General features: G+C 43.7%; 1 protein-coding gene across 8 annotated transcripts in view; it reads right to left on the bottom strand.

Moving 5' to 3' along the window:
* Positions 1 to 17,954, bottom strand: part of LOC147369572 (uncharacterized) — a 545,146-nt gene that overhangs the window by 244,080 nt on the left and 283,112 nt on the right. For 2 of the 8 annotated variants that reach the window (XR_015167597.1, XM_086412164.1), the window contains one exon: positions 10,087 to 10,261. The exons of 5 other annotated variants lie outside the window; for them this stretch is intronic. Coding sequence is in view for 1 of the 3 variants with exons in the window: in XM_086412164.1 (XP_086268290.1) it covers positions 10,237 to 10,261 (25 nt within the window). In the remaining 2 variants the exon portion in view is untranslated. Of the gene's footprint in view, positions 1 to 10,086; positions 10,262 to 17,954 lie in introns of those variants that run through there. One more of the 8 variants, XR_015167595.1, reaches the window with a different exon arrangement.

Raw genomic sequence — 17,954 nt, 5'->3', positions numbered from 1 at the left:
ATGAGATGGCTGGATGGCATCACCGACTGAATGGACATGAGTTTGAGTAACCTCCGGGAGTTGGTGACGGACAGTGAGGCCTGGCGTGCTACAGTCCATGGGGTCGCAAAGAGCTGGACACGACTGAGCAACTAAACTGAACTGAACTGAACCAACCTCTTTACTTCAACAGCCCTTGGTTCATACTTTTATTACAGTAACGGTTCACATTTTGTACCATTCTCTGAGGTTCATTTCTGTCTTCTGACCACTGGCCATCCTGTGGGCAGCTATGATGCTGTGTTCGTCAGTGCATTACCCAATATACAGTATGAAGACCTTGTCTTACTTAGTATTTGTTAGACTCTTAAAGGCTTATTTAAAACCTTGCCTTGTTATGAGAGTAATGAGGCCTTGTAGAGACGTGGGAGAGTATGGCACAGCAGTTAAGAGGGTGGGCTCAGGAGTCTAGATCCCAATCTTCTTTGTGCTGGTTCTGCGGGATTTTGAACCTGTTACTTCACTTCGCTGTGTCTTATTCCTCACCTAGAAGATGAAGATAGGACGGTACCCACAACAGAATGACACCGTTAAGATGTAAAATGCATACGCGGTATATATGGTTAGTGCTACCTTTTGTTGATGGAGTGAGCCAATGTTCTTCTTTACATTAATAATTCTGATAATGAAAGCAGCTATTTTTTTCTAAGATGGAGATTTTGAAACACACTTGAGGGTTGAGGGAAAGGCTTCACTGGAGAAGGAAGAATTCAAGATGCAAAAACTTAGGAAGTATAATGAAGGGACCTTTCCCAAAAGTAGCAGAAGAGAAAGGGGATAAGATGCTCAAGTGAGGGAGGGGAGCTCTGAACAGGAGGGCTACCCCTTTACAAGGCCAGCTCTGCTATGCAGAAAACCATTAGCAATGCCAGATTCTACACTGCATGGATTCTCCTCTCTTGTAAATGCCCTGCTCAGATGGGGCTAAACTCAGTTCTACCAGTTGTTCTCAACTAGGGGCTTTCCCCTACCCCTAGAGGCATCCAACAACCTCTGGAGACATTTTTTGATAGTTACAACTTAGGTGGGGTGGGAAGTGGGGTGAGGGAGAGGTGACCACTGCCATTTAGTAGGTGCAGGCCAGAGACGCAGCTACACATCCTATGCACAGAATAGCTCCCTCCCCCAACAAAGTAGCGTCTGGTCCAAGGAATTAGGTATGCCGATGTTAAAAAACCTTGCTCTAGACCTGTGGTCCCCAACCAGTTTCATGGAAAACAATCTTTCCATGGGCTGGGAAGGGGGCAGTTTCGGGATGATTCAAGTGCACTAATTTATTGGGCACTTTATTTCTATTATTATTACATCAGTTTTTACCTCAGAGCATCAGGCATTACATCCTGGAGGTTGGGGACCCCTATTCTAGACCATTACACGTCAACATCTAGGGTTCCTGGACCTATACTCACAGACATCATGTCACAGGCTTGGGTAATTTAGTTCCGGCAGCAATTCAACTAGCCTGTTTGTCCAAAGAAGAGCCTTCCACAATAATCAGTGTGATTTAAAACTTTGTAGACCATAAAATAGTTTGCTCTGATCCAAACTAAATCTTTCATCTCTTCCAAACAGACCTCCAAGTTCCCTGTTGTGGCCATTGTTCTTCAGAAGGGACCACGGAGCCTCAAGGAAGCCCAGGCTGTTCAGTGCATGCAGGAAATTTGTGATTAATCACTTCAACCTGCTTGACTTTAACAGAGATTTTCCAAGCCCTGTTTATTGTTCCGCTGCTTGGCTGCTCTGAAGTTATCTATGACTGAAGTCTTAACATTTATTTGTAGAATTGAAGAAGGTATATTTTTACTCTCACATCCCTTCCAAGTCCCTGAATTAGATTAGTGTGAACTTTCCAAAATAAATTCACCTTTGAGCTGAAACTGAGCATGGAAAGTTTCAGCCCAAAAGGATACCTTATTGGAAAGTGAGAAGCAAAGGAAAGTGAAGATTATAATGGATATTTTTGTGTAACTTCAGCACTCCAAGTTACAAAGGAAAAAGTATTTGTTATGGAAAGAATTCTCTAACAGAGTTGATGTATGCAATCCAGGGCTGATGTTCCGTCCCTTTTCTTCAGACTCTAAGAAAAAATAACTGGAAATGAAGAGAATGGAAAAAATCAGCAGGCACATGTGGATCTAATTCTGTACCGTGTCACTGGTTAAATCCCAAGGAAAGAATGTTTTATCAGGACGAGAAAAAGGCAAACCATCAATAATAGGAAGGAAGACCTCTGGTTCCTTCACTCCACACACTTAACTTGTTGGACCCTGACTGACTGTGGTCTAGCAGTGTTCGTCAACAACTCAAAGTTAACATTTTATGGGGATGGCCATCATGATTTTCTCCTACAGGAAACATTCTCAGAGCTCTGGGTGATTTGTATTATAGATAGATGTTCGGGCATTTGGAACTTGTTTTTTCTCTTGATACTCAACACAGAAAAATATTTCTCAATCACCTCCAACCTCTGAAAGATTCAAAATCTGAACAATTCGAAAGCATTCACCTTTGCAAAACTCCATTCATAACCATAACTATGACTTTGTCCCATAAAACCCAAATAAAATTCTGTTAATCAATGCAGCATTAAAACTAGCACAACAGTGCAACAATTTTTTAAACTGAAAAAAACAAAAAAGAAAAAGAAATTGCTAATTCCAAATAATTTTTAGAAGCAACAGAATGTTTCCCCGTCCACTGCCCCTCCCCCAACATCTCCCATAAAACAACACACTGTCTTGTACAGAAGATAAATATATAAAATGGATAAAAGAGAAATCGCTCTAGTAAAGCAGTGTTCTAGAAGCTCAACCCGCTCCCCTGACTGCTCACCCAGTGATCTTTTCTGTCCTCTACTGACTGTCTGGATACATACACACATGAAAAAAATAGTTTCCGATTTCATTTTTCAATGAACTGAGTTGGCACCATTAAGGGTCAGTTCTTATTTAGGCCACAGGAGCACAAACTGACATCTCGCAAATTAATTTTTAATAGCTCACATAAATTATTAGGGAGTGTAATTTGGGCATGTCAATTTTTGTTTTTACTTTGCTAGATTCTGTCTCATTTGCATGGTTATTATTTGCCTCCCCCAAAGCAGTTTTTACCTTTTAGAAAAAAAAATTAATATCTTACCAAGTTCCCTTTTTGTTTTTTGGTTAATATTTCTTTTCAACTGTCTGCCTATTGGCAAATGAGAAAAGATAAAAGGGATAAAAATCCTTCTTCCTTATCCTTCACCTATAACATGATCCAACTGCTAGACATGTCTATGGAATTAGCCAAACTGACATATACTATACAGTTATAAAAGGGTCCTACCATTATCTCCTACACATTTTCATTTACACAGTCTTTGTGAATGTAGGATGCTTGCATTATGATATGTGTCACCCACTGATGGTCTGGTCTGTTTCTTTAAATGTCTAGATACAGATCCTTGCCAGCCATCGTGGCCCTATGGACATACCTCCCACTACCTCTCATCAAAATAACCATATCTCAGGGGGGAGGGATAAACTGGGAGATTGGGATTGACATATACACACTAATATAGATAGCACACAGAACTAATAAGAACCTACTGAACAGCATGGACAACTCTACTCAATATTCTATAATGACCTCTCTAGGAATAGAACCTAAAAAAGAGTGGATACATGTGTGTATAACTGACTCACTTTGCTGGTGAAAAGATAGCCTTCATAATGGAAGAAAATAATAGCAAATGAAGCAACTGACAAAGAATTAATCTCAAAAATATACAAGCAACTCCTAAAGCTCAATTCCAGAAAAATAAATGACCCAATCAAAAAATGGGCCAAAGAACTAAACAGACATTTCTCCAAAGAAGACACACAGATGGCTAATCAACACACGCAAAGATGCTCAACATCATTCATTATTAGAGAAATGTAAATCAAAACCACAATGAGGTAACCATTTCATGCCAGTCAGAATGGCTGCGATCCAAAAGTCTACAAGCAATAAATGCTGGAGAGGGTGTGGAGAAAAGGGAACCCTCTTACACTATTTGTGGGAATGCAAACTAGTACAGCCACTATGGAGAACAGCGTGGAGATTCCTTAAAAAACTGGAACTAGAACTGCCATATGACCCAGCAATCCCACTGCTGGGCATACACACCGAGGAAACCAGAACTGAAAGAGACACATGCACCCCAATGTTCATCGCAGCACTGTTTATAATAGCCAGGACATGGAAGCAACCTAGATGTCCATCAGCAGATGAATGGATAAGAAAGCTGTGGTACATATACACAATGGAGTATTACTCAGCCATTAAAAAGAATACATTTGAATCAGTTCTAATGAGGTGGGTGAAACTGGAGCCTATTATACAGAGTGAAGTAAGCCAGAAAGAAAAACACCAATGCAGTATACTAATGCATATATACGGAATTTAGAAAGATGGTAACGATAACCCTATAGGCGAGACAGCAAAAGAGACACAGATGTAAAGAACAGTCTTTTGGACTCTGTGGGAAAGGGAGAGGGTGGGATGATTTGGGAGAATGGCATTGAAACATGTATATTATCATATGTGAAACGGATCACCAGTCCAAGTTCGACGCATGAGACAGGGTGCTTGGAGCTGGTGCACTGGGATGACCCAGAGGGATGGGATGAGGAGGGAGGAGGGAAGGCGGTTCAGGATGGGGAACACTTGTACACCATGGTGGATTCATGTCAATGTATGGCAAAACCACTACAATACTGTAGAGTAATTAGCCTCCAATTTAAATAAATAAATTTATATTAACAAAAAAAACACATTATTAATAAAAATACAACAAATAGTGAATATAACAGAAAAGTAGCAGACTCACAGAGCTGAAGCTAGTGGTAAAGAACCTGCCTGCCAATGCAGGAGAACTAAGAGATGCTGGTTAGATCCCTGAGTTGGGAAGATCCCCCGGAGGAGGAAATGGCAACCCACTCCAGTGTTCTTGCCTGGAGAATCCCATGGATGGAGGAGCCTGGCAGGCTACAAAAAACAAAACAAAACAAAACAAAAAACTGACTCACTTTGCTATACAGCAGAAACTAATACAACACTGTAACTCAACTATACTCCAACTAAAAAAATAATAATAATTAAAAGACAGAAGACCCAGATTCCCATAAGAAGAAATACAGATCTCCAATCAAGGCATCTTCCAAGGGCATGTCTTTGGCACAGGCCACCAAAATCAAAACACTCATAACCTACAGGATATGTGTATACTGGGCAATTCTATGTTTTTTAATAAAAGCATTTATTAAAATTCACAGGACCTTTAATTTATACTTGGAATGTGAAGACATCTTAAACTTTTTTTTATCAGAAAATGATCCCCCAAAATGTATATATCACCAAAACAATAATCAGCATCTCCCGTCTGTAATCCTGCCAAGAACCTGTACAAGAGGAGCAGCAGCAGGTGACAGGCCTGTGGAAGCTCACGTTCCCTCAGATATCTTCAGCGTTCCTCTCTAAGACTCGTGGGGAAACTAAAGCAACTGGAATCGTGGCTTCTTCCTGGCCAGTACTGGGAAATAATATCCCCAAGGCTATGCATCTTACCTGATGGTCCACATTTCCAGGAAGGCTGAACTCAGACAGTGTACTTGGAATGGCACGTGCTTTGTACTATTTCACTTCAGAGAAATTAAAAAAATTAAGCAATCCTGGAAGAACTCCATATTCTTCTTTAATTAAAAAAGATTTTTAAGTTCCTCTTGAAAACTAGTTACTACTTTGAGCAGGAAGGAAGGGTTTGAACAGCTGTCCCTGAGTGAGTTAGGACTTTAAGTCTCCTGGACTTAAAGATTAGCTCACATCCCAGGCCCCTACAAAAGGAAACCGTATACGCAGAGCTTTTGAGACAATCGTCAGGAATACTTCTGTAACAGTACTAGCAGGTCAGTCAGATCTAAAAGACACTTGAGTCCGGAAATGTACCCTAAGACAGCAAGAGCCCAAAGGGTCAACAGTGGCTGACTGGACATTTGATAAAATCATTTGTTTTCTGACTAAAGCTCTGCTGGAAAAAGTCAAACTTAACAAAAACAGAATGAAAATAAAATAGCCGTATAAATGGGCATCTGCCACTTGAGTCAGAGTTTTCTCAGGCAGAATGAACCTGTACAGATCATGTGAGGTTAAAAATACATTAAATGCAATTTCCTCTGCTAAGTGAAGAAGGCAGATGTAAGGGAAATACATAATCCATTTTAATAAAATAAACAGCAATCGTCTCAATGCAGGATAAAAATTTTTTTCCGTATGATTATCTGAGCACCGAACTAGGTGTGAAAAGATGTCTATGATGCCAATCTTTATAACAGAGAAAAGGGTAAGAGAAAGGAAAGAAAGGGAGTTTTAAAAAAAGAGACTGGTTGTCACTGGATATAAAAAATATACACAGCCTCATAGTACGGAAAATTAAAACTAAAATGTTATGGTTTTATTATAAGTGTGCAAAAATTGAACATGCACAAAAACAAGAACTGGAAGGCGCCAAAAATGGAAACTCTGCTTGCTTTCTGGATGAAACCATGAGTAATTTTCATAAAGTCATTGAGTTTTTGCAACATGGAATATGAAAGAGTCTCTACCTGTACTTAACATGCTTTATAACACCCAGGCTAGAAAGATAACATCAGGACAAAATGAGGTACATTTGAAAAGTGAGTGAGGACAGGATGCACGGAATCGAAATGGATCACATACAGCCTAAAGAATTCCAATGGTTTGCACAACGGGACAAGAAATGAAACTGGTCCCCTCTCGTGATTTCCTCAGGCACCTGGTGGTCTGGAGTCTGTGACCTCACAGGAAGCCGAGACCACCACACCAGAGCCGCACAGCACTGATGGAAAAAGCCAAATCACAACTAAATTTATATGAAACACGTCCCTAAGTCGGTCAATATGGCAGCAAGATGCTTGATTTAAATGGTGGATAAGAAACTGATCAGAACAAAAAAGAATTTAAGGAAATAAAATATTAAAAAATGTAAATGTGACGGAAATTATAAACAGCCTAAAGGTCCTCTCCCTTCGGGAACAGCTGTGTCTGCTAATCCCTCGAGGAGTCCTCCCTGCGATCGCCCTTCCTTCCTTCCTCCATCTCTCTAATAGCTCCCTTGTTCCTGTTGGACAAAACTAGTCCTTTGTGGCTGCTCTCAGAACAACATTAAAAACAGGAATAGGGAAATTGTAAACAGGAGGCTTCTGGTCTACAGGCGAAGACACACACAGACCTCTGAGGCCTACTTCATGCTAAGCAAAGAAACAGATCTTTGTTGCTAAAGGGATTAGGGCTGCGGGATTTCGGAGGCACTGCTAAGGCATTCAGCTGGACTGAAGTAGGGGCTTTGTAAAGAGATACCTCCATTAGAGGTCTGTGAGCGGAAATCATTCATACTCTTTATACAATCTGGGTAATGTGATAGTACTGGACTGTTAAACGCCTCTGGTGAGGCAGGGTCCTATCTCCTTGAATGGTAAATTCTTCAGCAGCTAAATAGATGGTGGTGTAATTACCTTCACTGACTTTTTTTAATTTGGGGGGTTGGAGGGGGGGTCTCCCACCTTTAACCCTTAGTGGGAGTAATGTTAAAGGATCACCCAGAGCCAAGGAGGCAAAGTCTACTCAAGTCGGTTCACAGGTAGCCTTCAGACTTTCTGCTGGCATCTTACATTAACAAAAATGGCACAACTCGGGACTTTGCTGGTGCTTCAGGGGTTTAGAATCTGCCTCCCAATGCAGGGGATGCGGGTGTGATCCCTGGTCGGGGAACTAAGATCCCACATGTCCCGAGGCAATTAAGCCCACACCACAATGAAAGATCCCACATGCTGCAACTAAGACTCAACCTGGCCAAAAAAATAAACATTTCAAATGGCACACTCTCAGGATCACCTGCACAGAGGCAATGCCTACTTTGTTCCTGTGTTCACCATGATGATCAAAGTCTCCATCACTGCCTCATTCCCTGCACTAGGCCTAGAATGCCCCCAGCCTACCTATCTAACTCCTACCTACCCTATACCTGCTTCTGCCTTCTGGCCCCTCCTTGCCTCGCCCTCCCCAAGTTGGAATGGTGGCCCACACAGCTCCCATTACATTCCCCATAAACATGGAAACTCTGTGTATCTCTTTATCCCAGTAGGTGATGAGCTCCAGAAGGCAGTGGCTTATTTACCATTGCACCCATGACACCTGGCCGTTTGGAGATGCTCAAAGCTGCTGTCCCGAGGAGGAGTGAGGTAACTGGGTTGCCTTGTCTTTAGATCAGTTGGGAAGACTATCTTCCTATGTTTTTGAGTGGCTTATGATGAATTTATTTTTTAACATCAGTGACCCCTACCCAGGGAATGCAGAGGGTCTTATGAGACCAGTTAGGTGGACAGTTAGGAAAGAAATACAGGACCTCCAAGGAAGACAGTAAGTGGTCTCTTCCCCACAGTCAGAAGCTTCCTCAGTGACCTCACCAGTCCCAATCCTGCCTCCACATTCTTCTTGGCTGAGGAAGTAGCGGCAGCAGAATGAACATGTTCTTTGAGTTCATATTTAGAGTCTCTGGATCCAAATATTCATTATGGTATTACTTCTATAAACTTCGATAATTTCTCAGACCTGATTCCAAAAATTAATGTCAAACTATTTAGCTCTGATGGCAGGGAAGGAATGCTGTCATCAGAGCTAAGACACACTTCCCTCACCTGGTTGTGATCAAACCTATCCCAATGGCCAACAAATACATTCTGGGAAAAGGACAGCTCTGGGTAGATGTGAGGTTTTATGGTCATTTCATTTGGAAGGGATTCTTGGTCTGTTTATAACATGGACCTGCAAATACAACAAGGGCTTTGCAACAACAGCTAGAAGGCTGGTGATTTTCTCCACTGATACTCTCAGTTCCCTGGGACATGATCCTATAAGAGCACGGCCTTGGCCATCACTAATTGATAGCTCTTTCCACTATTCATAATTTTCTATCTGGATCATTTCTCTCCTCACCATCTGGCAGGTGGGTCTCTCTGCTCTTACATTATTAACATCACTGCAAAAAGCAGTTAAATATGGAAAGAAGGAAAACAGCCTTACCTTCAATTCTGCCACTTAATCACCCACTCAGCCAACAAATGCTGAGCACCTACTATGTGCCACACACTGTGTTAGGCACAGAGAACAGGAAGAATCAAATGACAAAGGATGCGATGTGAAGAGAAAGGAGCCCAGAGAAACAGAGTGGTTAATGTCCTGGTGGCAACCTGCACAAGGCATGGAAGAACAGAAGGAGTTCAAGGAAGGCTCCCAAAAACTATGAGAATTAAGCCTAGAAGATTCTGAATGAAAAAAAAGCCACAAACTTTTGGGACAACTGAAGAAATATGAATGTGGACAACATATTAGATACTGTATTGATACAGTTCTTGGATGTGATAATAGCATTGCAGTTACATAAAAGATCTCCTTTTTCTTAGATACAAGCTCAACTATTTATGAGTGAGGAGTCATCAAGTCTATAAATTATGTTCACATGGTTCAGAAAAGGACTTATCTGTATACATATAATGTATGTACACAGAGGGGATAGGGAAGAGAGAACAAATATGGCAAAATGTTAGTGAATCTAGGTATAAGAATATTCACTGTACTATTCTTCATTTACTGTATGTTTAACAATTTTGAAAAGCCGCTGGATAAACAATTTAAAGTATGCATATACAAATGTACGTGTGTGTGTGTGTGTGTGTGAAAGAGAGAGAGAGATTACAAGGGTTAAACACCACACTGGAAAAAGAAAAGCACAAGTCAGATAAAGACAGAAGGGAAGCACTCCAGGGAGAGGAGGTGGCTGGAGCCGAGGACTGTGGATAGTAGTTGGTATGCACTGAACTGCTCCTGGCCCAGAAATGGCACTTGTACAGATTTGTCAAATGAATGAAAGAGTTAAACAGCATCATTACGCAGGGAACTGCAAGCAGATCAGATTAAAGTAGGTACAGAGGGCGCGTTAAAGAGAGTGACCTGATTGGGCTGTGGGGGCAGGGCGCCTGTCACAGAGGCCTTTGTATATTCTGCCAAAGTCCTGAGACTTTATCCTGGGCAACGGGAGGCATAAACAGAAGGTGATGTGGTCAGATTAGCATCCAAAGGGACCACCCTGCCAGTCAGGTGTCACGTGGAGTGATGGAGCACAGACCTGGAGGCAGAAAACAAGGGTACCAGTCAGGATGCCTCTGCTGCCTTTGCACAAAGCCCTGACTCTCATCAGCTGAACTAATCAAGAGACTCATTAACCAACACAGCTGTACGCTTTGAGATGACAGACAGCAGAAGTGGTTGACTCAGTAGCTCACCAACATAACCATGGGCCCAGGTGCCCTCTCTCTCCATTCTACCACTTTCTGTGGTGGGCTCTACCCGCAGACTGCCTTTCCTCACCTTCAGAGGGTGGTGACAGCAGTTTCCTAGAGTGACATATAGGCACAGCAAGGACCACAGTAAGAAGGGAATCATCTCTTCTTTAGTCTCCTTCTTAGCAAGGAAAACTTTTCCAGAAGCTTCCCAGAACATCCTTCCTTTCATCCCACTGTTCCAGACTGGGTCACAAATCCATTCCAAAACCAACCACTATCAAGGAAATAAGATGAAATATTTGGCTTAGAATAATAATTTATACACAGGAAGAATCAGTTACTCTGAGTCATCGCCTGAAACACTTGAGAAGCTACTGGTCCAAGCAAAAGATGCTAGAAGCCTAAACTATGATAGTGGTGGTAAAAGATGGGGGGATAATAATGGACCTGAGGAAGTTATGTTGGTGGCATTTGATGGTGGATTCAATGGCGGGGGTGGGAGGAAAGAAGGATACCCTCCCTCCATATGTCCAGCTCCAATGAGTGGGTAGAAGCAAGTGCTAGTAACTGAGCAAAAGTGTGCAAGAGGAGGAGGGGAGGGTTTGGGGAAAAGTTGGTCTGGGGCACATTCAAAGTGAAAGGACTGTGGACATCAGAATAATTGGCTTGAGCCGTGAACCAATAATTGGAGTATATGAGTCAAACCGTTATCCCAGACAGGTGGTCCATACTCAGACATGGTTCTCAGATGGGCTTTGGTCCATACAGACATTTTTGAACCAACATTCAATCACTGAGAGAGTCCAAACAGGATTATGTATTTCTGGCTTCTCGGGGAAAACTGGAAAATCTGGCAACATGGGTCCTAAATTCCTACATGTCAACAGTTGGCTGGAGCCCAGTGGCAGCCATTCCCTTCAGCTAGAACAAGAGGTTCTCTGGCCTGCCACACTCACACAATCCATTTCACTCACTGACTTTATCCGCAGATCCCTGAAGGCATTTCCATCTGACGCCTTGCTCAGAACCCCAGGTTGCAGGGAAGGGGGAAGAGGTCAGAGCTGCAGTCAGACATCTGGTACTCGCTAGCATTTAGATGGTGGTCAAAACCCTGGCTATGGATGCCATCACGCAGAGACAAACTGGAAAGAGAAGTGGGTCAAGGAGGTCACCCAGAGTCATCAATTTTTTAGAGACAGAGGAAAAGAACTTCATGGAGGAGAGAGAAACTGGAATGGAACAAGTGAGCATGAAGTCTCAGGAGTTAAGGTAAGAGTTTGGAGTTAGAGGCAGTGTTCACCTGTGCTGAAGGCAAGAGGAGATCCAGGGAGAGAAGGGCCCAAAGGAAACATGACATTGGGAAATGAGTCGTGGGTGCCCTGGAGCTGCCTTGGTGGCACAACAAGGGAAGAAGCTGACGGAAATGAGCTGGATAGACGATGAGAGGAAAACGGACATGGTACACACAGATCGCTTAGTACACACAGATCATTCAGGTAAGAAAGGGAGGAGAGAGGATGAACAGAAGCTGGAGAGGTTAATGAGTCGAGGCATGAGCCTTTGGTAGGGTCAGAGAGACTTGGATGTCTTAAAGGGAGAAAAGAAGCCAGTGGTGAGAGGAGGCTATAGAAGTTAAACTAAAGGGATAAAAAACAGAACTGAGTCCAAGAGGAAGGAGTGGGAGAACAGGTCATGCATCGGTCAGGCACAGATGCCTGGATTCACTGCACAAAGGACTCAGAGGCTGGAGGATCGGAGGTGAAGATGAAACCTGTTGGCAGATGAGGATGTTCAGAAATGTGAGAGCTATAAATGGACCTTTCACAAAGCAGGGACTTAATAACCTTTAAAAGGGATGCTCCAGGTGTTCACCCTTTCCTATTTAGGTACAAACGCCAAGATGGGGAGCCTGGGAAGGCTTAGTGCCACGTGCCCGGACCTACAAGCAGCAATGCTAGAGGGCAGAGCTGGCTTTCAAGCCCTAGAGCAGAAGGAAGGAGGTGCACACCGGATGACAGCACAGTGCTGGATCCACTCAGGTGCAGGCCCTGGTGGGGACGAACGTCTTGCCCTCTCCCAAAGGAGCTGCCATAACCAAGGCAGCAGTAAATTAACTCTACTCAGAGAGGCCAGGGGACGCCCAGCCCTCCCCCATAGGTATGTCAATCCATCTGCAGAAAAAGTTTCCACCTGCCTGATGCTGCACTTGATTCTGAAGCGCAAGACGTGTTGGTGCCACCCTTACCCAAGGCCTTTAGGCTTCCTTTAGAGGAGGTATTGGCCAAAGCAATTTTTGGTGATTAGAAAGCATCTCACAGCATTTTTCTGAAGCAAGTTTCTATCCTGGGGAATCAGGCAGATTCTAAGGCAACTGCCCTGGAAGCCCATGGTTGGGGTCGAGGCTCTCACTGTGACAAACAAAAACCTTCCTGGTTTGGGGCTGCAGAGCTAAAACAGCTGCCCGAGGCCCTTCAATAATGGCACCACGGGCCACATCCCATGATCATGGTGGAAGGTCTGAGGAGCAGGGAAAGTTTCCACAACACCACATGTGGGCCCTGGGCATCCAGTTTCAGATGTGATGGCCAAATTCTCATTGACTGTCACCTTAAAGTATGTTCACAGAGGACAGAGGTGAGAGGTGACTGAGTACCATCAACAAGGAATCCCCATGCCCACCAGTATTCTTCGCCTCTGCTCTCCCTTTTCCCACATTTTAATGAAACTTCCTAAGCATAATTAGTTGTGTCTTCTGTGTCTCATTTTATGGTGGAATTGCTATGAGGAAAAAAAACACCAGATAACTCCTTTAAAAAAAAAATGCAAGAAGAGAAATATGATGCCCGGAAAGGCCAGTATCTTGATATTCAGCATCTCTAGAATAACTAAGATTTAGCTGATGTTGAAAATCTCCATGTCTTAAAGACTATCTCTGATCTTCAAAATAATAATCATCTGTTTACAGCCCATGCACTGGACAAACCAATATTCTTTAATTCCTTCTAAAAACGGAGGGCATTAAAACAGAATCAAGGTTCTAAGAGGGAGGCATGCTGCCATCATTTCATCCACTTCGAATTACGTGGTTAAACCCAGCATGCATCTCCCTAGAGGAGAAGTGGAGTCTTCTTGCAAGAACATGCTAAATGCCAATCTGTCAGAAACAATTTGGAGGTACTGAGGTACAGAGATGGAGAAGAGAACAGACCATCTCTTGAGGTCCCCATCTGCACAGAACAGTTCTGCCTCTTAGAGATGATGTACTCACTGTCCTTAATCAACTGCCCCTGCCTAACAGACACGGTGCCATCCATGTCGGGGACACAGCCATCCAGGTCTACAAGAAGCTTCTCTTTTCCTGGTAGAGCTGGATGCCCAGACAGACAATTGTAATATAACAGCATATTACAAGAATCAAAGGCTAAGGGGAACACACCCCAAACACCACCATTACTTATCTATTCATGTGAAGAGGGCACCATTAACAGCCAACCTCATGTACTACTGTAGGCGCTTAGGACTGGTTTCTCAATGAGCACAATGACCCTCTAAGGTAGGTGTCCTTATCTCGACACTCTGAGTGATGCCCAAAGTCACTAGAGTGACTTGGTCCAATTCCAAAGCCCTCGCTCTTTTTACACCAAGCAACATCTCAAGTGCGTGCCTGCGTGCTCAGTTGCTCAGTCGTGTTTAACTCTCTACAACCTCATGGACTGTAGCCCATCAGGCTCCTCTGTCCATGGGATTTCCCAGGCAATAATACTGGAATGGGTTCCCATTTCCTCCTCCAGTGGATCTCCCCAACCCAGGGATCTAACCTGCATCTCCTGCACTGGCCACCTGGGAATCCCAATATCTCAAGTACCATTTTTTAGATATAGCCTTTCCTGACTCTTTGTACTTCTGTTAAAGGCAACTACCTTCATCTGGAAAGACAGTCATTTGTCTACTTGTCAGTTTTATAGGACTACAAACTTCAAAGGGAGGAATGGCATCTCTTTATATATTTTATGTGTGTATCATTTTTTTTAGGTAAGGGGTGCCTCTCTGATGAGGTGATACTTAGGCAGATCCTGGAAAGAAATAAGGGCAATCCTGGAGGATGCGGAATGGGAGGGGGACATCTCAGCAGAGGGCATAGCCAATGCAAAGGCCCTTTATCAAGGGGCAGGATTGAGGAACAGAACCTCCACCTCCACACCCCTATCTTTCTGTCCCTCTTCCCTGCTTTAATTTTCTTCAAGGCATTTTTTTGCTCTTGACATCATGTGTATGAGTTTACCTGCTTACTGCCAACATCTCAACTAGACGTGAGCTCTAGGAGGACATGGACCTTATTTTCACCATTGCTCCTTAGAGCCTAGAGCCAGTCTGGCATATGCAGGGGACTATACATACTTGTTTAGAAACATATGAATAAATGCATAGAGTATTATACACATTTTAAAAACTGTTTATTTTTATTACGCACTTATCCTGTACTACCACTGAACTAAGTACTTTATATACACTATTGCATTTAATCCTCATGAAACCCCTATTCAGGTGTGTACTCTTGACTGCATTTTACAGGAGGTGAAACTGAGGTTAGATAAAGCTTGCTTATGGTGACTCAGCCAGTAAGTGGTGGAGCTGAGACATGAACCCAGATCTGATCCAAAAACCTGTAGCTTTTAACTAAAGCGTTATTCTCCCACATGAGAATCCCAAACAAATGCTCATTGGATGACGTTAAATTATTCAGTGCAGAGGAAGGGGCAAGGTCAAAGATGATGGTATCCTAGAATTTGGAGAGCAGGTTAAAAGATGCCTCATTCCTGTATGGAAGCTAAAAAGACCCAACATAAAAGGAGGTTAGCTGAATGTGTGCATTTTCCTTCAGAAATTCATCCACATAAGAAATTATATCTAAGTGTGTGACTTCTAAAGTCTCTTAGGTTTCATGACTCAAGAGGAAGACACTGATTTCAACGTAGCAAATGGCAGAGAAGGTCAGACCTCAGAAACTGTCATACAATTAGGGGAGGAGAGCTATGATGACAGAAGTTTTTGGTGACTCCAAGGAGAGACTGAACAGGGTAAGAAGACCCCAACAGAGTTTACTCGGGAGACCCTGCCTATGGTGGGTTGGAGAATTTTGCTCTGCTGCAAGGTCAATGACAAAGATAAAGCTCAAAGGTCTCTGTCCAGAACAGGTTAGATAAAATATCCCACCAAGTCTTACTAACTCCATTGCTTTGATTTCATGCTCACTAAGAGCAATCCAGCTCCTTTATACTGAGAATGCAATTCCCAGAAGCATAGCACAGGTTTTCTCCTCCCAGCTACATTGCTAAGTTAGCGCTCAGGCTGATGAGTCAAGCTCTGCTTCTAGTATGGGAGCTCCAAGCCTGCTCAGCCCTGACTGAATTTAACACGGGTTCCCCAGGCGGTAGGTCAGAGTGAGGCCCTGGGCTCAGACGTTGTCAGGCAGCAGTGGGGCCAGGTCTGCCTTCACTGCCTCTACTGGACAGGTCATGAGCATTCCTCTGTCCCACAGCTCCTGACCCCGGGTGAGAGCATGGCCACAGAAACAAGTTCACCGATCCTAGAATCTTGGTTGTCACTAAATAACACATCAGTCAGTTATTTTTTTTCTTCTTCTACCATAAATACAAGTTAGGTTTTCCAACATCAAGCCACCTTTCCCTCCTGACAAATGGTCACTACAGGCAGAAATTAGTGACAAATGGTCACTACAGACTCAGTTTGTGAGTTGAACATCAGTGTATTCACAAGCAACATTTCAAACCCTTACTGGTACTCTGGACTAGATACTAAACTTTAGATCTCTCAGTTTTGAAACGGAAAGGTGAAGAAAACATTTTATATGGCATAATACTGAGTGATTTAGAAATTAATAATGAACCATGTTTTTGACTAGCTACTATGTATAGAAACTGTGCTATGCTTCTGGGAATTGCACTGGCCCCAGCACACTCTCAGAGGTGGCAGAACCAGCTGGGCTCACCTCAGGCTGAGTGTCTCCGCCCCAAAGACAGAGTGAGTGATTTGGCCTTGTCGGTTCTTTCAGGGTTTATTAGCCTCAAGGAGGGTCGGCCCCCTGAGCCTTGTGAAGCACCCCCAACCCACCCACACTGTCTCTCAAATTGACCAGAGCAGGCCTTGTAACTATCCAGCTGGGTGAGTCAGTCATCCTTCCAGATCTTCTGTCTGTTGACTACTCTTAATTGCAAACGCATTTTCTTACACCGTGCTCCAACTCAGGCAAACAGGAGATAGAAACACATGACAGCCCTCAACGTCAAGGGGCATCAAGGTGCTGGGAGCATGACCTGTTCTGTCCCAGGTGCTGAAAAAGAAGTAAGTACCTTCACTCAGCTCTTCCTTCCTCCAAACTGAAAGCAGCTCTGCTGACCTAACCTGAGCTACAACCACATGCCACATGGGCTCTACGGTTCCTGGCTTCTCTGAATCAACATCTACCTGGCCGGCATGAAGGCCTACCAATGTGGCAAAAACAGGCTGCCCTCTTCCTTCCTTTGAAGCATTTTAAGGTAAAACACATGTGATCCATCTAGCAGACAGCCCCTCAGACTCTCCCTCTGAGCCATTCCAATCTTCCATGGTTGCTTCCACTATGACCCAAGACAAACCCCTAACTGAGAGGCCTCTCACACGGGTCCCCGGGTGGTCACTCCAGGCTGCTTCCTCAGCTCAGAAAACAGCATCATGTGTCTCTCAAGACAGAAATAACCTGGGAATCAGCCTTGTGTGCTGTGCTAAGTCACTTAAGTCATGTCCAACTCTTTGCAACCCCATGGACTGTAGCCCATCACTCTCCTCTGTCCATGGGATTTTCCAGGCAAGAATAATGGAGAGGGTTGCCATGCCCTCCTCCAAGGGATCTTCCTGACCCAGGGATCAAAACCACATCTCTTATGTCTCCTGCATTGGCAGGCAGGTTCTTTTCCACTGGCACCACCTGCAAAGCCCCAGGGAATCATCTTTGATCTCTGCTTTTCCCTCAATCCTACATGCTCCCCCTCATTCTACCTTCAAACCACTCAAAAACCAGTCCATCTCTCTCCATCTCCACTGTCCCTTCTTTAAGTTAAGCTATTGTCAACACTCACCTAAGGATCCTGAATAGCTCCTGACAGGTCTACCCACTTCCCCTCTTAGACTCTGGCACATGACTAGTCATTTCCAAATCTAGTCTCCTCTTCTTGGGGAGTTGAGAACATGACTATCCATACATTTCCTAGGCTCCCCGTAGCTAGGTTGGCCATGTGACTCTTGACTTGCCTGTGAAATGTGAGTAGAAATGATGTGTACTACTTTTGTATCATTTGTTTAAAAGGAAACTGCTTGCCAGGATTTCCTCTCTGATCCTCTTTTTGGGAGACAAGGAGCTGCGGCAGCCTTGACCACATAGATGAACACAGCCACCTAGGGAAGGTGAACAAGAGAGGTGGTGGTTCAGGTCCAGGATGACCTTGTGGAGATAAGCTAGCTGCCCCCGGGGCTGGATAA

The sequence above is a fragment of the Bos grunniens genome, chromosome 7 (assembly GCF_055505025.1).
Source record: "Bos grunniens cultivar Pamir isolate PY7600 chromosome 7, Bosgru_T2T1.0, whole genome shotgun sequence".
NCBI lineage: Eukaryota > Metazoa > Chordata > Mammalia > Artiodactyla > Bovidae > Bos > Bos grunniens.
The sequence above is the reverse complement of the archived record's forward strand: the minus strand, read 5'-3'. Positions and strand labels throughout refer to the sequence as shown.